We start from the raw sequence: 27,883 nt of genomic DNA, 5'->3' as shown, positions 1-27,883 counted from the left end.
ATAATATTGCAGGAAATTGGTCTCTTGGATATATCTGTATATCTGGCAGCGAGAAGATATGTATAGGTGGGCAACAATTGGAAGTTATTTCTGCTCCGGTATGATGTAGCACATCTTAGCTGATCGTGACTATCTGACTTTATAAAAGTATGATGTTCAAAGGAGCTGTTGCATTTATCTAATCTAATGCAGCCAAATGACATTTTCACTCAAATGGTATATCAAAAGACACAAAAGTATAGATGGTTCTTTTGTTTCGCTTGTTTTTTAAACACATCCCACTAAGCATCAAGCCCAGGATCACCATCGAAAATGATATATTTCTCTGATCTGCTATTTTGCCATTGAGATTGAATCATTGAAAAATTGGACCAGGGGGAACTTTTGATGAGTTTTTGACCAAAATATTACTACCGTACAAAATATTATTCTCTAAAATACAATATTGTTCAAACTATTTTTCAAACTAATACTATAGTAAAATCGCTGTCTTAGACAGCAATTTTTAATCATTTCCTCTATATAAATCGCTTTTAGAAGAAATCTCTTTCTCTGAAAGTGATTTATATAAAAACAATGGTGAAAAAAATTTCGTTGTCTAAAACAACAATTTTTCTAACAGTTTCCAGTGTATTACAAAAATTAAAAATCACTGTCTAAGACAGCAATTTTGCTGTAGTACTAGTTTGGGAAATAGTTTGAACATTGAACTAGTTTGGTAAATATTTTATATTTTAGTAATATTTTGGTCAAACACTCAACTTCTGATAGCACTTAATGCATCAATTTAGATGCAAAAGAGCCATAGAATATTCTTATAAATTTTATTCAGCAATAGATTCCCCTTCCAACATTGGACTACAGCCTTATTTATAGTTTTTAGTTCTGTAGCAGACTATGGACTACAGCCTTCTCTATAGTTTTTAGTTCTGTAGACTAGTCGTAATCTTAATAGGAAACAGAAGACTCATTTAAGTAGAGAAATCTATAGAGAAATCTCATTAAAATTAAGACTCATTCTAAGAATCTAGAGAAATCTCATTAAAATTAAAGGCTTGGAGTCTCATTTAAGTAGGACTTGAGATGTATCTCTGTCCAACTTCTTTTTACCACCTCCTGCATCAGATCCACAAGTCAATTACTTGGCTTTGTGTTTGTTCATCTTCTTAAAAATTATTCCAAATTAATTATGCTTACCAATATTTAGTTTTTTATTCCTTTTTGAGATTAAGCAGTGATGGAAGTTACTCAATCATTTTCTCTGGAAAATATTACAAAATAAAAATATGTAGATTCACAAGATTTGTTAAAGGTCATTCACATTTCACAGTATCTCTTCATCTCAAAATATTTTAAAAAAAAGTCCTCTTTTATTGTACATTTGAGTCTTTTCTCAGTAGCCGACTATGTTCTTTAGAGAATTTAGATATGTTGTTTGGGTGTCCTAAACGAATATTTGTAATAGATAAAAGTTATATTTGAATGACTTTAATCTCTTCAATGTAGATTTCGTCATTTCTCTCTATTAATTTTTTTATCTTCGTTCAAAGTAATTTACTGGCTCATCAATATCTTCCAGACAAACACAGATGCAATCTATTCATCATTAGCTCATTCTCATATTTTTGATGGACAGATTTTTAATGCTGTTTCTCAAGTACTTACAACACATTTTATATAACCTTAGGGCCACACGGATGGTCATCTTGCTTTGCTTCATGCCAGTACAAACTCGCTTATTGTCGGAGACCATTGTGTAGGGTAAGACTCTTGATCCTATCATTCAAGTGTTTACATGGTTTTGCCTGCATGCCTACCCTTCTAAAGATCTCTTATTTGTGTATAGACCCCTCTAAAGTTGATAGTTGTGTCAAAACCCTTGGTTTTCAGATAGATGCCCCTTTAACACTCTTGGCTTTTGCACAGATACCTGCAGAGATAACTAATTGTTTAAGTTTGGTCAATTTTATTGTAGAAGTGAAGGCAATTATTTTGTAACGGCGAATTGGTGGATAAAATCACACGTATAAGTGATGCAAAACGTGGTGGAGAAAGATGAAAGAGAAAAATAAGAAGGAAAGGAATGGGGTTTCACACCTCCACCCTAAGAAATGGTTTCATACCAAAATTCTTTAGAGAACAAAATTACATAAACTTTTATTAACCTCCAAAGAAAATATAACGGGTCTATATATAGACCTACAATAAAATTAAGTAAAAAAACACCCTACATAGAAAAAAAATAAAAGACATCCTAAATAAATTAAAATTAGAACCAGATCCCTATAGGAGGGATCATCAACTGTCGGCGCCTCCTGTGCTGGTACACACGCCATCGCGTCCTATCAGTGATGTCCGCATCAATAAGAGTTGTACAAATTAGATTTGAGTGTGTAGCCAAGTCACATTGGTCATAGAAGATTGGATTGTGCAAAGAAATCAAGTAGAAGTGAGTAGAATTCAAATTCAGCAAAGTTGTTCTAGAACTCCATTTGGATGGGACTAAGGGCGGCCGTCCTCTCTAACTTCCAACTTTGGTTTCCTTTGTTTCTTCAAAATTATGAATATACATATAACAAGTAAGAACTATTGTTATACCTCTCTAATTACCAACTTTTATCAGTAATATTATGTTGTTTGATGGATATTCTATTTTAATTTTCTTATTATCACATGTTTAAGTTTTTTCTACCATATAAGACTGAAAGGTTTCCTACTTTGCAGTCATGGGAGTGCTGTCTTGGACTCTACAGCTGGCGGAAATATGAAGGTAGTCTTGTCTTACTATCTCAAGATCATTGTTTCAGAAATAAAATGAGTTACTTGGAGCTAGATATATCACATGGCTGGTGGTATTTATCTTCCTGTCATATTATTTCATCATGTACTCCAACTAATCCTTGCTTCTGCTTTCTTTGGGACTTCCTGATATAGCAATATATCGAGAGCATTTACTTCATGCCATTTAGTATCTTATTAGTTACTTTCTACGAGAGACATAATATAAAATTAAAAATTAATAAAAAAATCAGCTCATGAGTTCAACCATTTCATAGTTAAGTTAGAACATCTAGAAGTTGAGATTTCCAACTGATTAATTGTCCTCTATACAACATAATGGCCAAATATGCCACTACTTTGTTTTCTATTGCATCTCCTGGTGCTTTCATATTAAATGTGGTTTGCCTTTTCCATTTGTTTATCAAGTAATTCATTAACTACAAGAAAATTGTTCTGCATTCCTCTCTGTATATTACCATTAGATACTTTAAAGTCTTCCAGCCTTAATTACCTTGAAAAGAATGTCCTTATCTTAGATGCACAGTGCTAGACTGCTTATTTACATGGCTTGCAAAATTTATAAAATACTATTTTTCATATATTAGTGTTGCAGAAAGCCAGAAAGCAGCCCATTCAACCTGAATTTTGATTTCAAGCTCTAGATGCTCCTTTAGGACTTCGCTTTTAGCAAATTGGTCCTTGGAAATCTCCCAAGCCTAATGAGCCAAATGTGCAATTTTCATGTTAAGCTAACCTTGTTTGTATGTTGACCCTTATCTAGTAAAGCATATTCTTGTCCTTTAGTTATTAGTAAGCTCAAGAAAAACTGAGCCAAATTTCATACATTTTCCAGTAGCTTCTCTCAGTTTGATTATAGAAATGTAATTAAAAACTTAAAATCCAATTAGAATACTGTGAAGCACAAAATAGAAGTATATTACTTTGAACTATAGATTTAGCAACAAATAGTACTTATCTAAATCCTTTGTACTCAAGCATGATAGGCTTTAGGTGGTATCATGTTTGATGATTTGACCAACACAAAACAGTTCTGACTGAGACATTCAAAAATTAAGGTCAAAAGACTCAAAACTAATTGTCCAAGGCTGGAATAAGAAAAATTGCTGTTTCGGCTTCACTTTGACAACTCTTGGTCGAAACTGATCTATTTTGACTCAAATATTTCATTTTTTTCCACCGGTAAAAACTGAAACCAACCAAAAGTGAAATAACAACTTTGAACCATAGGTGGTACAATCTAAATCAAGGGTTAGTTCTTCTTTTCCCCAGCAATTTCTTGAATGAAACATAGCCACTTAACCAACATCTTTCACTGTTATTGTAGAGGAAACAAATTAATCTTACGGAACACTTTTTCAGGCCCATAGCATGTCTGACACTAAGAAACACTGATATGGATAATTGAATTTGAGATATGACAACAGATGCTAGGAACATGAACATGCATATGAGATATGGATTACAATACAGCACGGATGCATCAACATGGTAAATCTTGGAAAACAAGGATAAAACAATTTACTTGTGTATGCTTATAACATATTGTTATTTATTATTGTCAAGAGAAAATAAGAGAGATTTGATCCATATATGAAACGATTGGGGTAACTCCCCATGAGGTAACTGTATAATTTCTTAAGGTAAAAGAGCACATGACCTATTAGAAACCAAAATAAACAGTAAATAGTTCCAATAAAGGGAACCCAAGGACCATATTCTTCTCCAATTTGGTTTTTGCTCTAGCCTTGGCTAAATGCAGGACAAATTCGAAGAAATTCTGATCATTGGGCTGAATGGTCTGAACAAGTACAATATTAGATACCTTTGTATGATGAGCTAGTTAGTTGTTGGAACTACACAGTACACATTACACACATCTTTGTCCCTTGACCAGAAACTATGTATTCATGGCTGCCACAAAGACCCAGTGCAGCCTAAGCCGTTCGACATTAAGCATATATGTTGCAGCATGGCACAGAGATACTGACTGGACCTTGTAATTGAAAAAGGTGGTGAAAAAGTCCACTGAATGAACACAGTGATCAGGAAGGGCTGCTTGAGTAGCCCTCCATTACAAATAAAGTTCAACTAGGAAGCTCTTTGGTGTATTTGTATAATGGATCATGTACCAATATGAGTTAATTCGGTTGGACAATTCACCAAAGAAAGAAGATGAGGCCATGACTTGCTTGTTCATTTCTCTCGTATAATCCAATTGACCAGTCATCCCTTTAGTTGTTGGACTCATTTTTTTGCACTATAGTGTTGGTATTGATTTTGTCAAGATTTATAGGAAGCAAGGAGATTTAAAACATCACAATTATGTATGACTAATTCTTTTCCTGAATGATCAATCTGTATGATCTTGCAAAAATTAAGAAGCCTACTAACAAAAGATTATGTCATGGTCAAGATGAGCTTCAAAACTACAGGCATGCATTATGGCTTTAATGTTGGAGTCTGCTGAGTGTGGTAAAGTAAATCCTATGCCACTTGTTTTTAGCTTGAATAGTGAATGGCCCACTCTTTGATGATTGTCAATGACCAAAGTAATAGGTACGCACTGGGATCCATTTGGTGAGTAAAATCAAACAAGGGAAAGAGACATGGAAAGGATGTCATTGCTAGTAGTAATGACTTGTCACAATCTATTGGTTCATACAAAATCCATGTCTAAGTCTACAAAAAGCATTCTTCTCGCTGAGTTATATATAGTGAAATAGAATGAAAAGGTACCATCCTGGAACCAAGAGTTATATATAGCCAAGTGCTCTCTGAATCACAAGAGATAGTCTTAAGCATGTTTGAAAGTTCTTTCTTTGTTAATAGAGGAATAAGAACTTATCCGTTTGGTTGGGAGATATGTCTATTGTCCAACCTTTCCATCCCCCTCTATCAAAGTATAGAAGAATTTAATTACTATTCTCTATTAGCTTAAACTTTTAGAATAGTTACTGAATTAACATGGTACTGAGTTTGAATTCCATCAAACCTACTTTGTCAGTTAAATAGGAAAACCTCCACCTATTTAATTAAAGTACACTTCTTGGACTTATAAGAAACGCCTTAACTTTAGAAGTGAGGAGGAGTGTCAGAATATAAAATATGAAAACCACATATTTTTAATAGCTTAAGTTTTTAGAGTAGTTGGTGAATTAATATTATATAAGAGTAGGAGATTTAGAGTTTGAATCCCACTAGGCCTATATGTCTTATATATAAAACCTTCACCCGTTCAACTCAAATCCAATTTTGGACCTATTAAAATATCTTGGGCTCAGCAATAAGAGAGGGAGTATTAGAAGTATATAAAAAAAACCATTGTGCCATATCAGCTTAAGCTTTTAGAATAGTTGGTGAGTTAACATGCATATTTCTAACTTTTTTTCTCTTGATTTCTTCCGTCGAATCCTTCCCTTTCAAGGTAATTGATTATTTTTATCTTTTAAGGGCATTTTTATAAGAATTTCCTAATAATATGTATCTGCTTGTGCAGGACTACTTTGATACTACATACAAGTTCTTGGATCTCTCACCACATGTTTTAATTCCAATGCATGGTAGAATCAACCTCTGGCCCAAACGGATGCTCTGTCAATACCTCAAGTATGAAATTTATAAGTACCTTATAAATCCTTTTATATCTATAGTTTAGAACATTTACGACGTACATTTTCAATATATATATATCTAAAGATTTTCCTACAGCAAATCCTAAGTAACATATTTAAATGGCGTGGTTCTCTTACATAACAATTCTTACCATTGTTATGAGTGCTGCAAGTGAAAATGTTTACATTGGCCTTTATGTCATTGTTACTGCACTTTGAGTCTTTTTTTTTATTTTAACTTTTTCTTTTCTCATGATGTCTTAGTTGATATCCAGTTTACTATTAAATTTTGTGTCCTGTCCCTGTTCTTTTCACTAAACTAAAGTGACATTCTTTTGTTTGAATGTGTTGTCTATGATATAACCTCACCCTAGGCCATGACCTTCCCTAGCTAGAATTAACTCTGTTTTAAATATGACATCTCGCACTAAAAGAATCAAATGTGCACACTGCACCTGAATTCCAATTTTAGAATATTGTCCTAACCCAAAACAAAATTATGACCAGCCATGTAGCCCTATAGAACTTGAGATAGTAACTTGATATAAATTAATCAAGGTTTCCAGTTTCGGCCGATCTTGAGTGGGATTGGCTGAAACGGATCTGGCCCTAGCTGATCCCGATCCCAGCCGAAACTAGTCGGTTTGCTGGTTTCGGCTGGAGTTTTGGCCGAAACCCGATCCGTTTCGGTCGGGATCAGCCGGTGGGAAGATGTCCCCACCCCCCACCTGCCTCTCTCCCTTTTCTCTCTTTTCCTCTCTCTCTTTTCTTTCTTTCTCTTTTCTTTCTTTCTCTCTTTCTCACGGATCTCTTACTCTCTTTCTCACCGGCAACTGAGTAGTAAGTAGATCTTCGTCTCTCCGGTGACCTTGACCTCCGGTGACGTTCTCCGACGAAGATTCGACGACCTTGATCTCCGATAACCTTGGGTAAGTTTTTTTTTAGTTTTTTTTTTTTCATTGTGCCCAACAATTGCTGCAGCAGGTGCTGCTGCGCACTAGCAATTGCTGCAGCAGCACGACTTGCAGCAGAGACTTCTCTGCCAGCAGACTGCTGTTGTTGCTTCTCAGCACAGCAGCAGCAGCACCCGGTGCTGCTTATGCAGTTATGCCTCATAAATTTTAAATTATTTTATATTTTATTTTGATTTTTGTTTATGTTTTTTAGTTGTAGAGTTAAAATATCAATGGCTCCAAAAGAGAAGTCATATGATACCGATATTGGGTGGCAACATTATAGCACTGTTGAGCAAGATAAAAGACGCATTAAATGTAACTGGTGTGGAAAGGAAATGAGTGGTGATGTCAGCCATTTGAAAGAACATTTAGCTTGAAGACAAGGAAATGTAGCAACTTGCACTCAAGTGTCTTTGGAAGTTAGAAAGCAGATGTTGGCTCATTTAATTGGCAAAAAGAAGGATAAACAATCTGCATAACAAAGAGAGTCAATGATTCATGAAGAATTGATGCATAATCCTATACACATTGATGATGATAGCGGTGAGCAAAGTGAGGAGGATGAGGAGGAGAAACAAATGAGGAGGGCAATGAAAGAGAACAGAAATATGCATAGAGAAGAGGAAGAGATGAGAAGAAGCACTAGTGGTAACTTTTAGAGATCTAGATCAGTTAATATACGAGGAGAGAGAGAATATGGGGGCAGCAGTTCTACCCATAGGACTCCTGGTGTTACAACAGAGTCTGAAAATATTGGACCAATGGATACATATCTTCAGAAAAAAAGGGGTTGTATACAGACTTCCATCAAGACAGCTCTCAAAGGAATTAAAAATGTAAAGAAATACATTGGTAGAGCTATCTCTAAATTTTTTTTCTACAACCATATTCCTTTCAATGTAGCTGATAGGCCTTACTATCACACTATAGTGGATGCTATACAATTAGTAGGGCCTGGTTGTTCCCCTCCTAGTTCAAATGATATTGCTACTAAATAGCTTGACTCAGAGGTAGATGAACTTCATACTTATATTGAGACATTTAAACGGTATTGGGATGAATTTGGTTATACACTGATGTGTGATGAGTGGAGTACACAAAACAAAAGAAAAATATAATTAATTTCTTAGTGTACTCTGGCATGGGGACAATATTTTTGAAGTCTGTGGATGTTACTACTTATTTCAAAAATACAGATTATATTTGTCAGTTGATGGATGAGGTGGTACAAGAAATCAGTGAAAAAAGAGTAGTCCAAGTGGTTACTGATAATGGGGCAAATTATAAATCTGTTGGAAATTTACTGATTATTAAAAGACCTCATTTATATTGGACGCCATGTGATGCACATTGTATTGATCTGATGTTAGAGGATATTGCAAAAGAGTCTGAAATTGACATGGTCATATGTGAAGGTCAGAGGTTAACAAATTTTATATATAACCATGGTTGGGTTCTTAATTTACTCAGGCAGATGACTGGTGGTAGGGAGATCATCAGACCCAACGTCACTAGATTTGCTACTCACTTTTTAGCCTTGGAGAGCATCATGCGCTACAAGGATGATATTATGCGGATGTTTACATCACAGGAGTGGTCTATGAAAATTAAGAATATGAAACCTAAAGATAAATCTTTAGGTGAAACTTTGAAAAATATGGCTCTTGGAAATACATTTTAGAATAATATTACAATTGTCACTGTAGTATTTGAGCCTCTTGCCAAAGTATTAAGACTTGTAAACAGTGATGACAAGTCTGAGATGGGTTTCTTATATAAGGCAATGGACATAGCTAAAGAATCAATAAAAAAATGTGGGCCAAAGTTATAGGAAGTGGTGGAAGATAATTGATTCTAGATGAAACAAACAACTACATAGAGATATACACGCTGCTGGTAAGCATGCTTTTAAGTTTTAAGTTTTAATTTACTTTTATTTATGAATATTTAAAAATTTGAATGATTACAAATTTTAAATTTCTACCGTGTATTTTCTTAATCCAAGATTTCAATTATCTAAAAATGTCAATAATGATAGTGAAGTCTTGTTGGGGCTTAGAAAGGTAATCAGCAAGGTTGAGCCCGATATTCATAAACAAATCCTATGCGATAAAGAAGTGAGTTATGATTCAATTAAATAATTTTATTATCATTTGTTTTAAATTTTAACTTTCAATATAATCAATAAGCTAATAATATATTTCTGATTTCAGATGGAGAGATATAGATTGAGAGCTGGGCAATTCAGTACTGCTAAAGTTATTGCAGCTATATCTCATAATACTCATGGTGGTCTATTTATGGATGGGAGGAGGCATCAAATTTGACGCCAATAGTAAAGAAGATTTTAAGTCAAACTGTGTCTTCATCACAGTGTGAAAGAAATTGGACTACTTTCTCCTTAATCCACATAAAAACACGCAATCGATTGACAATGAAAAGTTTTGAAAAGTTAATTTTTTATCATTATAATATGAGATTGAGGGAGAGAAATTTAAGAAGAAAGGCAGAAAATGAACAACTGATTTATTTAAATCATATTTTTGATGAAGAAGACCCCTTGACTCCATGGATCAGAGAAATAGAGGACAGGTTGTTAGATGACAGAAATAACTCATGGTTAGATGAAATATTGACCACGACGATGGCAGAGGCTGGTACGAGTCATTCAACAGCGAGAGGATAGTATACCTACTAGTACCAGTCATAGTCCTGATGATACGTATGGTGGTGAGATCGTTCTATCTACATTTGTTGAGGAAAGTCAAGGAGGCATAAGGAGTGAAGACAGAGAAACTGAGGATATATATACATATCAGCGACGTCGTCATGAGGTGCATTTTGGTTCCTATGATTATGGTACATCGGGTATTTATTGTTTGGATCCATCACAAGATTCATATGCTAGTTATTATTCTTAGTATTCTTAGTATTCTCAGGCATAAGATCCAAATGCTAGTTATTATCCTCCTCAAACGCAAGTCACACAACAAGATCCATACAATATGACTAGTATGATGGAATCACTTTTTGAAGCATTAGGTCCCAGACATCAATATTTACAAACTTATGGTGATTATAATGATGAAGACTATAAAAATTTACGAGAACTAGCTCGGTATTCAACAAAGTTTTAAATTTTGAGTAAGTTAATACATTTTTTTAAGTTTTTAGACTTCATATATGAGTAATTTTTGTTTTCTTATTTTTTGTCATTTTTTCTAAATTTTTTTGCATTTTTTAGCATTTTAAAATAATATTTAAAATTTTATATAATTAAAAAATAGTCTGATTCGATACGAACGGCCGATACGTATCGTTTTTCTGGACGGCCGATACGTATCGTTTTTCTGGACGGCCGATACCGATCCCGATCCCGATACTAGGAACCTTGAAATTAATAACTCCAAGTCAATTAATGAAAACTCTCAAGGTAATAAAAAGGTTTAGTACTAGGAAACCAATGCCTTTTAAAATAATCCTAGTATAACTAATGTGATAAAAAGAGAAAATCAGAGTCATAAGTGGAGGTAAAAGAGTCTCGGTGCACAGTGTTCATTCGCCATGTCGATCATCATCTAAAATGTTGAGTTTAATGAATTAACAACTTAGCTCCGTCCACTCTATGTAAATAGAATATCAAGTGAGAACCGTAATCTATAAAGAATGGTTCAACAATTTATAATAAATGAATAAACCCAAGCATGCCCATAACATGAATAACAAGATACAAGTAATAACAATGTGAGTATTAGATGATAACATGCTCAAATTTATTATATAGAACCTCTTAATCTCAATAAATGCCATATTTCTCTTTCTCGGGTTTGTGATTTAATTTAAGATTATTATACTATAAATTGAATTTCCTAGCAGAAATTTTAATCTTTTATCTAGGCCGATTTGAAGCCCAAAAATTTGGGATGGCTACAACTAGCCCATAGACCACCCACTAAGCTAGTGTAGACTGGGCCAAATCCCAAATTCAACTGTCTGTTTGGGATAAACTTAATAAATCCAGTACACATTGCAGATTTACAGCGAATGTATCTTATATTGGCGATAAAGCCTTTGTGCTTGTATATATAGTATTAATAATAACAATAATGATAGATATATCTCAGTCCATATTTATCTATCCTTTTCTTAACAATGAAGTCATGATGTCAGTTGAGTATGTGTACTCGCACATGCATGAGGTTGAAAGCTAATTACTCGAACAATGAAGTAGCTCTTCTCATTTTCAAATGGAAATAAAGAACTCTTTAAGGGCATAGCTTGATCTTATTTTTCCTTCAAGTTGTTCTCTTCCTCTAGCCTCTGTTCCTTTTTAATAGGCATTAAGAATGTCTGTGATTCATACTAGGAGAGTTTAGAAAAGGGAAGTCCAAGTCTTAATAAGTTTCTAAATTTCATATCCTGCCACTCAGGTGCACATCTGACTTATCTGTACTCAAATAGACACAGGTTAGACTCCATCCACTAGAAATCCAATATTCCCTATAATGCAAGGTGCTAAGTGCTAATTTGAAGAAAAAAGTCCAGTCATGCTCTAATTTTTCACATAGGCCAACACATGATCAACTCTGTAAGTTAAAAATTTTGATATGCATTTGCTGGCTTTGACACTTATATGACAATATAATCCTTTCCTTAAATCTTTTTATTATGTTATATGCAAGATTTTGCTTTTCCAATATGTTTTTTTTACTTCTCTTATGATTTTGAGATTTTCAGTTGGTTTCTTCAATTTGTGAAGCATTAGTGAGTCAAGATTTTTCTTGAACGCTTATATCAAAGTGGCTTTCAAACCTATTCTCTTTCGGTAACCCTTCCTAATGCAATTTTTTATGATCTTCACTATCATGCAAATGCACTTAGGTTATTGATCAATCTAGAGTAATCAATGTATAACGTATCCAAGCATCTAGACATAAAAGGATCAACGGGTGAAATATGGACTTAATATGCATGCCATGTATGATTTGTACTTTTAATTCTCATTCAATGTAGGAATATGATAACCCTCACTAGAGAATAATACAACATGCTCGAGGAAAGTATAATGGCAAAGTAGGAAACAGAGGCAACGTGACTCCAAATCCATGTTTTGTCTCCAAGTACTTTTTGGTATTTCTGAAAAGAAGCACTAAAAAACACCCCAAAAAATTGTAAAGGGCTAAAATATAAGAGAAATAATAAAAATAAAGAATGAGGCCTCAATATCTCAAAATCAGAAGTTTGTCAAGATATAAGATGTACCAATGAAAATCATTCTTAGTCAGAAAGGAATTTCATCAATGAAATCCAGAAAACTAATCCAAAGGCCAAATTGTAAAACAATGAAATCTGCCCAAAAACCAAAGTTATGGATAAAAAATTTTCAAAATAGCTTCGCCTAGCCCACTTACCTTTTGTGGTTCACTTTGAATGTCACCCCGATGGGGTGCAATGATTCTTCTTTTCTGACCTACACTGCTCGTGTCTTCTAGCTACTTTATCTTTTGAAGTTCTGCCTACATGGCTCATGAATAACTGTGACTTTTTGGAAACTCTCTTTTTACCCCCTCTAGTTGTATATCCCAATATAGTATTACACTTCACGCATGTAATGAGAATCAAATCCTAAGCGTACATGGCAAGTACTACGAGAGATAAAACACCTAACTCTAGTGTGACCTCTAATACCACATCTATGATACGTAGGAATGTTAAAATTTTCTATTTAGATCCTTCCTACTCATATTATGCTTCATATCACAATCAATTGTAGATCTCATGTAACAAGAGATACCTTGCTTTTTCAATGTAGACAGTATATCCTGGAGGTGCTTCCAACATAACTAAGTTCTTTTTTTTCCTCTATCCCTTTTGAACTCTTTGTGATCTTATCTTTTGCTTAGAATGTTGTTTACTCATCGAACAAGAGGATGTAGATATGTCACTTTGATATTTCAATCATTTCTCCTTTTTCCCTCCTTTGGATTGATCTTCAATGTATTTGCTTCGGTTAAGCTTTAATTAATTGAAATTCTAATTCCTTTATTCCCTTATCTAGACTTTTCCTAGATTCTACATGTTTATGCACATGAGTTTCCAAACATTAAATTATCAAGTAAGGAAATATTGTCGGAATCTAATTCATAAGAGAGATAAGGAATTATTCAAATCCTATTGAAGCTTTATTTTTCTTCTTTGAGTTGCTCCACTTCATTAATCCACTTGGCTAGTTGTTCCTTCATCTCATCCTTCTCTATTTTCAAGCTATTCAAATTTTCACCAAGTTTCAGATTTGCCTTCTTCAATTTGCATGTGACTTGAAGATCCATGTTGACGTCTTCATCATCCTCACCCTCAATTTGTCTATTTGAAAAAGACATCTCGCAAGAATCATTAGTAGATAGCAAATAAGAGCCTGGAGCTACGTGCTCTTCTCGGTTAAAACATTCATCATCTCTAGAATATATTTTCGATGTAACGTTATGATGAATTGGGTTAGGATAATCCATATCTAAAACCAATCTCTCTAAGATAAGAGAAATCCACTAAGACATCCTGTTGAAAATTCGGCGGAGAAACAATTTCTAGTTTGAGTAGGTTTAAATAAATATGAAAAGTCAAAGTCAAAGTCAAAAAAATTGAAAGTCATTTAGGTTGAGGAAAGTCAAATTTTACTCAAAATAATAAAAATCAAATTGAAATTGGAAAGTGAAAATCCATTCAAGTAGGAAAAAAGCGAGAACAAATTGGAAATGTAAACAAGAAAAAAATGTGACAATTTTTTTAATGTGAAAAATCTCTCACCAAAGAGGAAAAAAAATCACAGATTCGCCCAAATTAGATCGATCTACTCGCATAAATCATAGACAAGATTCTTACAATCATTTCAACAGCTATTGATTGAAGTCTCTCTCTTGCTTGAACGCATTCTCAATTATTTATTTTGTGACATAGAAAGCCTCTGATTTGTTTTGCCACTAAGCCACAGGTCGATCTCTTAGAACAAGTAACATAGATGATAGATGACGCCTTTGTTCCACTACTCCAAGAACATCTGAGGTTAAAAGTCAAGCACTCGGATAATGAAATAGCTGTCCTCACCCTTTGATGGAAAATATGCTCTGTATGGAAATCTAGAACTCTCTAAGTGTATAACTTGATCTCCCGTGAGTTCCTTCAAGTTATTCTCTTCCTGTAGCCTCTGGTCCCTCTTATATGGGCATTAGAAATTGTCATGATTTGTACCAGGATATTTTAGAATAGTTTTCTTAATTTCATATTTTTGTCCTACTGCTCGAGTCTTAGTTACGTATAAGTATGTACGTAAAACTCGTGCTAGGGTGTGCACTCGATTCTTTGATCTTTTTCGCACGTATACTCTTCTACAAATCATGTGTGTTGATCTTACATCAAATCAAGATTGTAGAACATATTTCAAAGTGTTTTGTGCCCATGAATTTCCCATTACATATAATTGCACTTACATTCTTATATAGAAAATAACCTAATTTTCCATTATCATATAACCTTTATTGAAAATGTAGTAACTAACAATCTAAATTAACATCTATGATAGCAATGCATTAAAAGGCGACCGCGGATTGTGGCTGGTCGGCCCACTGCTTAGCGCCAAGATGTACACCAAGGCGGATGCTAAGACGGTCTAGCATTTCTAATATATAAAAAATTTAAAAATATACATATCAATATAATATGTAATTGTATATAAAGATTTAAATAGTTTACTACACCAAAATTATTAAAACATAGGTGCTGTCATATTCCCAAATGAAAAAGAAACACAGTGGGAGATATCATGTTCCACATGTCTGGCATGTGAGTTCATTTTTTTTTGGAGATAATTGAAGATTGGTCCAGCATGTGTCAAGCACCAACTCGACCCCTTTCCCATTAAAATAGTAGGAGAACAAAGATGATGGGAAATATTAAAAGGAATTTTTGCTCCACGTTATTGCACAAGCACAACTCCACATCGTTGCCACTGCACGAGCCTGATCTCGACGATTTTGCCACCACGGCATGAGCTCAACCTTGACGCTGCCTCACAAGCCCAATCTCTAGTGGAAGTGAGAGAGAGAGTGTGTGTACAGAGGAGCTCACCACCATACTCTGCTTGTTGGCTCATCCTCAACCGCTGAGAGAGGAAAGAGCTCGAGAGAGGAGGTATCGAGATATTGGGAATTTAGGGCTCATTCTAGAGAATGGAGGTTTTTCTAAAAAAATTTAACTGCTCCTGCCTGGCCCGTTCTCATGTGACACGCGTACCCCGCCAAGTAACAAATCGGCCTGCCAAAAACTCTCTAATATAGTCCAAACACATAATAGGGGCACATAGCAAGTTAGCGGGGCAGTCAGCATGCCGCCCTGCCAAGGCGGCCGCCTAGCTTTTCAAAACCCTATGTGAGAGTAATTAGTTAAGCAAATTGAATCAACTTTGCAATCAATATGTAAAACTAGAATTTCATCTAGTTAAATGCCTGATGAAAACAGAAATAAAACATAAAATTAGAAGATTTAATATAGATAGAAAGAGAGAGGTACTACCAGACAGAGATGCCCACCACTATCCTCGGTTTGGGGGAAACTAGGTTATCGAGGTTCGGGTGTGACAACAACGAGGTGTGAAAAGGGTTGGCGTGAGGTCGCTAGAGGTCGAAGGGATAGCAGCAATCGTGATGCCGGTGATGGGGCTATGGTGGATTTGGCGTGAGTAGGTAACTCAAGATAGAGGAGAGAGAAAGAAAGGAGAGTGGTGGAGTGGGAGAGGCTCATTGTGCAATGACAGTGAGGGAGAAGATGTCAGGAGCATTATACGTAACAGAAGATCCAGATTGGAATATTCCAGAGGGAGTATTATTTGTCGTATACTGTGTATGTGGAATATCTATTATTCGTAAGTAATATAATCAGGTCTGAGCATAAATTGTACTTTTATTTCTTTTCTTCTAGGTGTCAATGTTCTAATAAACTATGGGTTTCTGATCCCTCTGGAATATTCCTAAATCTTATTTTGGAAAGTAGTAGGTTCTCTATGTTCTTGTTTTGTAATATGGTATTTGGTCAACCTTTAGCTTATTACTGTAATTTCTCATCTTATTGTGAAAATATGCTTGCAGGCATCGTAGAGACCGAGAGTCCTCCATCTTGACATCTATCGAGGATGGGGCTTCGACTTTGTTTGACATTGTTGCCAAGATATATGCCAATCTGGATGTTAACTTGTGGCTTCCGGCTTCATCTAATGTGAGGCTTCATGTGGATCATCTAGCTTATCAACAAAAACTACCCAAGGTATATTGCATGTATGCCATGCTTAATCTTGTCTGTCTAATAGGAATTGAGCCTGCATCAAGTTCGCATGACCTGTAATATTTGAATTGGAATTTGCATGTCATCCCTTCTAAAGATTTCTTATTTGCGTGTATACCCCTATAAAATTGATGCTTGCATGTATACCTCTAAAAACACAGTTTTTTTTTTTGCATGGATACCTCTTAAAACCCTTCTTTTTTGCATGAATACCCCTCCACCTAACCAACCAATAAAATCTTACAATTTAATTATAAAAGGATAGAACTTATTATTTTTTTTCCACACATTCCGATTAGTTATGGGTATCTATATCTTTTCATTTGTTATATTACTAAACTTTAAACTATCATTATCATAAAGTAATCTGAAGTACATGCAAAATTCATGAGTTCCGAAGGGCATACATGCAAATATGAAATTTAGAAGGGTATAAATGCTGATAAGGAACTTTTGAAGGGTATACTTGCAGAAACCAATTAGAAATGAGTTGTTCACAGAAATTAGATTTTCGGATTATTAACCATAACTCAATAATATTCACCATTATTATGTCTTCTGATCTTGGATGAGAATATTGATAGTTCCGGTTCCATTTAATTGACTTCATTTTTTGGTTATTTAGATTGTTGTTTTAACTAGCAGACCCTGGATGCTGTCATTTGGCAGTTCATGCATTTAGAGTAAACTTGGCGAAGTGAAATCTGAAACCTTATCAAATGACTTGATTATGGGGCTGCAAATAATCAGATTAATCAAGTTTTCTTAGATGAACTGAAGATATGTGATAATTGTATCTTTGTTTTCAAGATTGAATTAATAAAATTGAACATGTCTAAAAACTAAAAATGTAAACAGTTTATGGATAAAATAACTTTCTCTGCTAACTAAAATAGACAATGTAACTTTACCTCCATTCCTTAATCTCCTGAACTTCTAAAATTGACTACTTGCATATAGAAAATTTGTTATAGATAATGATCATTTACTCATTATTTCTAATTACTTTATTGATATGATGCAGAATATAGGCAATGTCTAGACATGGTTGGATAATTTTTCACATATGTTTTAGCTTTTCCTAGCAAAATAAATCTCAAGATTAATCCAGAATGATCTTATATAATTAGCTTAAGCTTGCACTCTTATTTAAGTATGAGGTCTATTTGATCATGCTAAGAAGTAAGAACATGTTGTAATCTATCACTTGAATGATCTGTCCTATCAGGTACTTAACTTGAATGGTGTCACAGCACCTGGCACAGGGTGTGCCAGTGGCACACCCCTGTGCCGAGCCATGCTGGGCTGTACTAGTCTCTTTGTGAAGGCCTTTTTCTAATTTTTTTATATTTTCATCAATTATCATCAAATCAACTTTAGTCATTTTTTTAACAATATTATTACATCTTTTTCTTATTTTCATTAATGAATCATTAATCATCTTTAGTCATTCTAGAAATGACAATTCATGCCAATTTTCTTTTATCGTTCTCTAATTTTCAATCAAATCAAATAATTAACTCATGTTTTGTCATCTAATCTTATTATTTGTCTTTTTCATCCATCCATAACTCTTTTAAATGCCTTTAAAGCTCTCATGAAGTGTTAAATATAATTATATTATAGAGTGTTCAATCATTAATGTTAGTTTTAATAAATGTATTTAATCATATTATGTGTCAAATAATATTTATATTTGACTATTGCTTTATCTTTAATAAAAATAGGTCATTTACAAAAACAATCTAAAGATAAAACACCATAATATAAGTTTTAATACATATATTTAAATTGAAAATCAAAGATTGTTATGTTGAAGACCCAAAAATATCTTTAAATATTCTAAATTTCTTATTAAAAATATATTAAATATGTGCCAGTAGCACACAGGGGCGTGCCAATGGTGGCACGGCTATCGTTGAGGGGTTTAGCCAACACAGAACATATCACCTATCAGTGTGTCACTATCGTCACTAAGTAAGGCCAGCCAACACATAAACCAAAGAACAAGAAGGAATTAGGAGATGAAGCACTTACAGCACACCTAAATAGTACATATAACATAGTTACCTTTCTCAGCATCGGCCTTAAGTGTTTTTCTTTGACATGGATCCATAGGAGTATAAGGATTTGATACTAGTCATTATGTGGTCATAGTGACCTTCTCCCTTAAGGATCTTTTTTCGCCCTCTAGCTCCTTATCAGAAAGCTGAACCATTAGTTGGATTAGATGTGAAGATAACGATGTGTTAAATACTTAAATGTCTAAATGCTTCTTCTAACTTTTGCAAAATATGTATAATCTCTTTTTTGGATCTTTTTGACCTTTCAAAGGCATCATCCTTAGTGCTTTCTGATTATTTTGAGTGTCGTATTGGTAATTAAAACAAGCTCTATTTTCAATAGTTGTATGGGCCCTAGACATCTGTGATGGTTAGTTACTGTGCCATGAGATTATTTTGATTTTGTAATGTTTCATGCTGTTAAATGTCACTACTGGGCACTGAGTTTTACTAATGTGATGTATTCCAGTCACATTCTGCATTGTGAGTTTTTTCTTTCAATTGGAAAAAGCAGGGTTTCTCATTGGAAGCTTTCAATATGAGTTATGGTGAATTTATTGCAAACGTGGGGTTGGAAGGGCCCAATCAGGAAGGAAAGAAAAACTAGAAAGGAAACTTTAATAGAAAGGAAACCCCAACTTGAGGTATGGGTACCACCTCTGCAACAACCAACAAGAGAACTAAATTGCCTGTCATTGCTGTGCATGGCGTGCTTATTTATAATAGAAGTCCTTAACAGTATGAGAACAGAAATGCAAAAAATAAAAGGGTACTAACTGATCAGTTAACTTTGTCTGCTGCCAACTTACAAACTTCATGCGGAAGATCTGCTCCCAAAGTAATTTGGGTTGGGTTTCCATATTATTTGAGTTCTATCAGCAGTGCCAGGGAATGAAATCAGTGAAAGCATATTGAAAGTATTTTATACCCTTGTTAAGCAGTCTGGGTATTTGAGTCATGTATTACAACAAAACTGAAAGCTTTATTCTTTCCTGTTAAACTGAGGGAACTTTTTCTCTCTGATGAAGCTGCAGTATGAAACTTCGAGAAGCATGTTTGTCTAGAACTTATATGACCATTATAAATATATGTAATGCAAATAGAGATCTTTCCATTTTATGTTTTGTTAAGTTGCACGTGATGCAGATTGCAAACATTTTGGTTGACATAAATAAATTTTTAGTTGATGTCCTATCTGAATATGTTTTTGAGCTGTCCAGACAGATAGGTATATTATAGATGACAAAATTGTTGTAGTAATGGATGAGGATATACATGAATGACCTGGATGGTTCCATTGACTTAGCATTGCAGTTTCATTCATAATTTACATGCAGTTGGTTGGCCTCTTCTCTTTAATTTCAATATACGAAGCTAAAATACCTGCATGGATTGTGCAGGATTTTCCTATGCAAAAGTTCCAATCATCTTGCACACTTCCTTTCATATCTCGATGGACATGGAAATATATAATAAATAGAAGGTCCAGTGTAGTGCTTGTAGCCATCGGATGCGGGGTTTTAGCTATTTTATTTGGCATGAAAAAGAAGCTTTATGCATGAATTTCTTTTAGCAGGGAGACATCCAACATGTATTGGAAGCAGTACTTTATTATGCTTCAGAAATTTAAAACGGTAACAAAGGTAATTACAGCATCCACTTCCTACTTTATTTTGTAAATGTTCAACACAAGTTAGCAGCTCTTGCTCTTGGGTTGGTGCAATTCCGCTTTTTCTCCCGTCTTTCAACAACTTTGGCTTTAGCTTCCAAAGGCGACCAATTGACGTCTCCGTCGTTGAAGTATTCGTGACTAGAGACCTTGTCATGAAATCGAAATAAAGTGGAGAGCAGAATGCCCAGGTGTTACTACCGGGCAGTATGAACTCTCTGTATCCTTCTCAATTTTTGCATGTATCATTCATTATCTGTGTGAATCTTAAGACAAATACCGCAAATTTTTTTTTCTGGAAGAAGACGGATAGCTCAACTTTTATGAGTAGCTTTTGCAGGAATCATAAATACCTTAAACATGCATCCTAAGGACATCATAATGCAGTTTATTTTCCAGGTTTTCTTCTGATGACTTCTTGCAGGAGAGTCGCTGCATGAAATATCATTTCATGTATTTGAAGAAACTGCATCTATATATATAAACTGTAATACAAAAATCACTTTTTAGTTTATAGATCTCATAAATATTATTTCTGAGGGTTTAATTAAGTGGAAATTAAAACACATTCTCTCAACTTTTGATAGAAAAAAGTGAGGGAAGATATAAGACTTTTATCTATGGTGATTTGACTGATTTCACATTAACATTATAGATCATAGTTATCTGATATTGACCCATCATTGGGTTATAGATTCAATCGGTTCACTTAATCGGGTCACTAGTTTTCTAAAAAATATTTTCAAATATTAAAATAATAAATAGATAGTTTTAAATAATTATGGAAACCAAAAAATATATATATCTATAAAAGTAGTATATAATGTCTTCTATTACTTAGCCTTTTTTTAAATGTTTAACAATATCAAATTTTAAAAACTTCTGGTTTTGCATATCACAGCTAATAGCATATTGATCAATTCTTGAATAGTAAAATATTTATATTGTTAACTAAATAATCTCAACACATGAATATAGTATATTTGTAAGAAACAATAAAATAAATAGAACTATAGAAGTCAATCTCAATCCATTTGATAATTAAGGGATAATTCTCTTTTCACCTCCTAATCCATTAATCATTTTCACAATAACTCCTTAAACTTTTTTTATATATACTGACCCCTTGAACTATTAGAAATATCTTACTCCTAATGTCGTTGACAGAACCGGTGAATTAACCAAGTTGTCTTTCCATTTGTAATGGCAAGATATTTATGCGACAAAGCTAAAATTAATATTTTAATTTTTTTATATTCCTTAATTGCCCTCTACTCTAATATCTTTTTCTCCCAAAATTTTTGCATTCCACTCTTCTCTATCCACCCTGACAGTCTCCTCTGAGCACATGCCACTGCAAAACTTCCTCTACTCTCATCTCTCATCTCTCATCTTTGCTACTCCGAGCATATCTCCACCCAAAAAAGCTGCTCTTAACTATTTATAGGGAATATAGAGGAGAATAGATAAGAAAGGGTGTTAGATAAGATGTTCCCTTGCTCAAAACCCTTAATATATTTTATATTCTTTCTAGGGCATGAAATTTTTATCATAGGGCCCAACTTGCGCAAGTGTGTAACCCTAAATTGGTGTTAGGGATCCATTGTCCAAACCCTATAATTTTGGTCCCTTGCCCTTAATTTAGTGTCAAATGCCTAAAAAATTTTGGACCATTTATTTATAATTGTAGAAATGGGTCCCATGGTATATCATAACTTTAATTTCTACTCCTCTTTGGTGGACTAGATGTTTTAGTCCACATGTTTTGTGGTCTCCTGTAATGTAATGTGATTTAGATAGTTAATTTTGTTATTTTTTGCATGAAAAATGGCTGATTGCAAACGAAATCTGAGAATATTTTATGGGGGTAAGATATTGCATGATCCTAAGAAACTTTACATGGGTGAGAGATATCTTATTCTTTTGTGGCCTAGATAAGATGTCAGTTATTGATTTATGGATATAGCAGTTCAACTTGGTTTGCCACCTACTTATAGAATATACTATCTAATGCTAGGGTCATCATTGGATGAGGATTTAGTGGAGATAGTTCATAATAAAGATGTTCTTCATATGTTTAGTACTTTAGATTCACAAAATATTGATATGTATTTTGAGGATAGTACTCTTAACATAGAAGAGCTTTTAAGACAAACTACTACAATATTGGTTGTTTTTACTAGAGAAGAATCATTAACTCAAGCCACTACAATTGTGGATGCTTTGAATGAACCAGCTGGGAATGAAGATGATGATGTTTGTGATGAATATGTAGCAATGATGATACAAAATATGATGACATCCCTTAGATAGATAGGTCAAGTAATGAAGAAAATGAAGAAGATGATAGCAATGCTTGCATGGTTTTGATGATGAATGTGGCAAGCTTGATTTTTTAGAGTTTAGAAGAGAAAGAGATATGCAAGAAAATAAGCTCACTCACTGAGTTTAGGACTTTCCTAAAAGAGTATCATATTAAAGAAGGATATGAGCAAAGTTTATTAAAAATAAAATAAGTAGAATTACAGTTGTATGTAATAATGGTTGTGCTTTTATATGTCATGCATCTCCTATTGGGCAAACAAGTAGTTTTCAAATTAAAAGTTTGATAGGTCCGCATACTTAGTGGTAGGGTATATAAAAATCATAGTGCCACTTTCAAACAAATATTTGGACAAAGTAGTGAATTACCCATAATAGATTGTTGGGTCCATTAAGGGGACAATTAGAATTGGATGTTGGATTTTTTTTGCTAAACAAGTATATAGGGTTAAAAGGAGGCTATTAAGGTTATTGAAAGAGATCATTCTATACAATATATAAGATTAAGATATTATTATGAAATGATAAGAGTAAAGAATTTAGGGAGTGCAACTATGTTGAACTTGATAGGCCTATCTTGGAAAATGTCACTGTGTTCTAAAGGTTGTTTTTGTCATATACTGTACAAATAAGTGGTTTTATCGATGGTTGTAGGCCCATAATAGGTCTTGATGCATGTCACTTAAAATGACCTTATGGTGGCCAGCTTATTCATACTGTTAATAGAGATGGAAACAATCAAAATATTTCCTATTGCAGTTGTAGTTGTTGACGAGTGTAAAGATATATAGTTGAACTTGGTTTTTGGAGAATCTAATCTCACTAATTGGGAGGCTTGCAGAGAAAGGGTAATGTTTTATTAGTGATGGACAAAAATGTATAAATTCACTGTTTATGTTACAAGTTTACTATTTTTGTTTTTAGTTTTTAGTTTGTGTTAATTTTTACATGTATATGATTATTTATATTGTTTATGGGTAATTCTTTAAGAGTATAGTGTCTACAAGTTTACTTCTTCTTTTTTTGTTTATGTTTATGTTAATTTTTACATGTGTATGATTTAGGTTATAGTTTAGAGTTGAAGGTTACTGTTAATGTATATGAATTATATGTTTACCGTATATATTGGTTAGGTCACTATTTATATGTTTACATTAGACATAAAGTTTAGAGTTGAAGGTTTATGTTACTATTTATATATTTACTACTACTTTTAATGAACTAGTTATTTATATGTTTACTGTTACTATTAATGAACCACATGTTTATATATTTACTTTATAGAACTTGGTTCAAACATTTGAGAACCTTATGACTAATGTGAAGCATAGATATTATATGCATCATATGTATGTGAATTTCAACAAAAAATACTTTAAAAGGGAAGGAATATAGGGACCCAATGTGGGGAGCAGCATCAGCTTACATGGTGCAAGAGTTTGAACATTAAATGGAGATGTTAAAAAATAAGAATAATAATGAATGAGATTGGCGAATGAAAGAGCCTCCATGCTATTGGACAAGGAGCATGTCTAGCACAAGAGTGAGGTGCTCAAAGATTCTGAACAATTGTAGTGAATCATTTAATGTTTATATTAAGGATGCTAGGAATAAACCAATTGTCATAACGATGGAGATGCTAAGAAGACAACTTATAAGATTTCAACTTCTTGAAGTTGGAAAAAAGTTTAAAGGGAAATTGTATGATAAAATTTAGAAAAAATTGGAGAAAAGGAAAGCACTTGCAAGACATTTGTTGCAATCACCCTCGAGGAAGATGATCACAATCCGAGTCATAGTACTAGATAGAGCTGAATATGGAACTTTTGAAGACAATAAGTATCGATCTAATTGTTGGAATGACTTGCGATTCTGATACATTGTTCCTCGAGAAGTTAGAAATCCAACGCAACTAGAATCTGTCGATCGGATCGGTAGATCAAAAGTTATAGTGAATATGCTGATCAAAGGTTAGGGGATGGCAGGATGGATGTGGATGATGAAAGTTGGTGATGTGGTTAGGGTTGTGAAAGGGAATAAAAGGTAAGGTGAGTGGAATAATATCTTGAAAATGATGAAAGGGGAGAAGGGAGCTTTCAGGTATGGATGATCAGTGGAGTGAGGAGGAGAAGCGAGGGAGGGTTAACCTCGGCCATGGGAGGAAGCTCGGGGTAGATACCGAGGGGGAGGAAGGAGGAAGAAGGTCGGCTCAAGCCTAGATGCAAAACAAATGCTCTAATAATTAATGATCCCAAAGTAGTTGCTATTCCACATATTTAGAGGCTAGCTAATCATCTAAAAACCACAAATAAACCTTAACATGAAACAATTTAATCAATGGGCGTTCGAACACCTCTTGACCGTATTCGAATGGCAAAAAATAGTGCTCTATATGTGCGGACATTGTGCATGCTCGTGACCACGTTTGAACGGCTAAAAATAGTGCTCTATATGCGCAAATATTGTGCAGGCGTTCGAACGCACTAGCTAGAATTTCTTATTTTTATCAAAAACAAAAATAAAAAATTATTCAATTTTGAGACAATTTGGTCATGTCCAATCCATATCATGATCAAGAACTATAACAACCCAGCATGCTTCCCTCACCTTGCCCTCAAGGTGCAAAGTAGTGAAAATGGTCCATCAAGTTATCCTCCAACTCCCATGTAGCCTCATATATGGGTTGTCCTAGCCACTCCACCAGAACCTCCATCTTCATTTGCTCGTTGTGTCAATGTCGTCGCTTGGCTAGGACTCGCACTGGCTTATCCATCTCATGATCTTTAGCTAGCTACGGGACCTATGGTTAAATCTAGTCCAATCCTTGCCTTCAGAATGGAGACGTGAAAAACTGGATGTACTTGTGTCCTTTTAAGTAACTCCAAGCGATAAGCTACGGGTCTATTACGCTCCAACAACACCTTATATGGACCAAGGTATAAATATGATAACTTTTGGTTTTGCACGGGGTCGTAAAGTCACCTTACGATATGGCTGCACTCGTACAAATACTAAATCACTCACTGAGTGTCAATTGTGCCTCCTGCAGTCTGAAGAACTCTATTGGAGACGATCATCCTCGACATCCCATGAAGCTTTGGTACATCCTTCAAAAAGATTTCAGCAACTGCCCTTATTGAAAATGGATGTGCTAGAGCTGAAAAATAAGCATACTTGCTTATTTTGTTATCAATCACGAAAACAACTAAATACCCCTGAATCTCGAGTAGCCCCTCTATGAAATCCATCAATATTTTCTCCTAGATCTGCACTGAAAATAGCAATGGTTGGAGTAGTCTAGTTGGCTTGAGAGACTCCATCTTTGCTTTTTTGACAGATTTGACACTCCTTAACGTAGCACGTTATATCTGCCCTCATTCTCATCCAGGTACAGATTTGGAAAGTTGTTTGTATTTCCTCAACACCCCTTCATTGTCCACTGTTGGAGTGTCGTGGAATCCAATTGTTGACGGCGCGCCTCCAAGTCTGCGAGTATGTGGATGCGCCCACAATCCAAAAATTAGCCCATCGTGAGCCTCAACCATCGGATGTCGTGTTGGGTCAACTATGATCTCTTGTAACAACTCGAATAACCTTGGCCAGTTGTATCTGCATACCTTAGGTCCTCCAAGAAGGGAAAATAGGAGCAGAGAATGTTGCAAACTTGGCTAGCATCGGGTTAAACATGGTCTTTTATGCTCCTATGTAACCCTGACATTGAAAATCAAATATAGTTGAGTTTTCGTGCAAAGTCTCAAATATTCTTTGTTACATAAAACTCCTAAATTTTGTTAGCTACTTTCAATTTTCAAAACTTAAATAAGGTAGCTAAAATTTAGGAAAATATGGTGTCGGTTTATAAACTAGTTTAGTGATGTCATGATTACTCTTGATGGTGATACTAAATAATACTAAATTTAAGATATTTTATTTGATCACTCTATGTTAATGGCCTTTATTTCAATTGATAGATATAAACTTAATAGTAGACGGCTGAGGAAACAACAGAGAAAAGAGAAAATGAGTGAAGGATTAAAAGTGATATTTTCTAAAGATAAAATACTAATTTAATTTTTTTGATATATATAAAATAATTGCATGGAAGAGGAGAGGAGAAAGAAAATAATGGGTTTAAGTAGATTATCCTAAACCTATTTTATCTTAAACTAATAGATACTAAGCTAGTTTGTTGGTATTCTTTCTGACAAAGAAGAGCGGCACGATTAAGTGATTACACTCAAGAATTTTTAAGGCGTTGTTTATTTTAGAAATAATATCAATTCTGGAATTGGTATTCATCTCTATTATTCCTAAAATAAGATTTTTATTTTAAAAATAATTATTCTTATGTTTACTTATTTTCTAGAATAAGATTATAATAATTATTTTGATGTGATATAAAGTAAAAAAATATAGGAAAAAATATATTTTTTTTATAAAATTATTATGAATACTCTTTAATTTGATATAATGTAGATTGATAAGATAGATATAAAAAATAAAGTAGTAATTGAGTTAGTGTGTGGTATAAGTTGTAATTTTAATTAATAATATTTATATTCTAAAATGAGGTTATTATGATACTTAGCTATTATTATGGAATAAGTGATATTTTAGAATAAGAAAAAATATAATTCCTAAATAAATGGGGAAACTTAATGAAATACTCGTACTAAAAGAAAAAATACCTTTATTCCCCATCAAAATAGCGATTGCCACCTTCCTCTACTTTCGTTGTGGGAGAAGATGGGCTTCCTAGCTAGTTAGCGGGGTGGTGGGATTTATTATATTCAAGATTATGATTTAGATGAAAGAAAAGAAAGAGGAAGTTGAAAAGGATGACATTTTAGTCTAAAATGGGCCATATGCAATGCTAGGCATGTGAAATTTCTATGAGAAATCCTACCGATAAACAAACGAAGTCGATCCATTTAACGATTTTGAATAGTTGAGAGGTCAAAGTTGTGCAAAGAGAAAAAGATTATCTGAGTAAAAGTCAATATGTCTTGTAGTCGATGTGTCAAAGTGTAACTAAATCTATTTTTATTGGAGATCGTTAAAGAAAATAAAGAAAAAGATGGAGAGTAATTTGTTGCCAGTTATAATTTAATTGTTCATAAAATCATAACA

At 34.0% G+C, this 27,883-nt stretch overlaps 1 protein-coding gene across 3 annotated transcripts in view; it reads left to right on the top strand.

Moving 5' to 3' along the window:
* LOC140784784 (uncharacterized) overlaps window positions 1-20,417 on the top strand; it is a 45,618-nt gene extending 25,201 nt beyond the window's left edge. The window contains exons 7-13 of one of the 3 annotated variants that reach the window (XM_073132336.1): window positions 13-98; window positions 1,688-1,761; window positions 2,725-2,770; window positions 6,299-6,408; window positions 16,507-16,681; window positions 19,277-19,406; window positions 20,163-20,303. In XM_073132336.1, coding sequence (XP_072988437.1) covers window positions 13-98; window positions 1,688-1,761; window positions 2,725-2,770; window positions 6,299-6,408; window positions 16,507-16,681; window positions 19,277-19,369 — 584 coding nt within the window. In that variant the 3' untranslated portion in view covers window positions 19,370-19,406; window positions 20,163-20,303. Of the gene's footprint in view, window positions 1-12; window positions 99-1,687; window positions 1,762-2,724; window positions 2,771-6,298; window positions 6,409-16,506; window positions 16,682-19,276; window positions 19,957-20,162 lie in introns of those variants that run through there. The other 2 variants (XM_073132334.1, XM_073132335.1) reach the window with 2 other exon arrangements.
* The last annotated feature ends 7,466 nt before the right edge of the window (window positions 20,418-27,883 follow it).

The sequence above is a fragment of the Typha latifolia genome, chromosome 3 (genome assembly GCF_019914945.1).
Source record: "Typha latifolia isolate L0001 chromosome 3, TyphaL0001v2, whole genome shotgun sequence".
NCBI lineage: Eukaryota > Viridiplantae > Streptophyta > Magnoliopsida > Poales > Typhaceae > Typha > Typha latifolia.
This window is presented reverse-complemented; position numbering and strand designations above follow the sequence as displayed.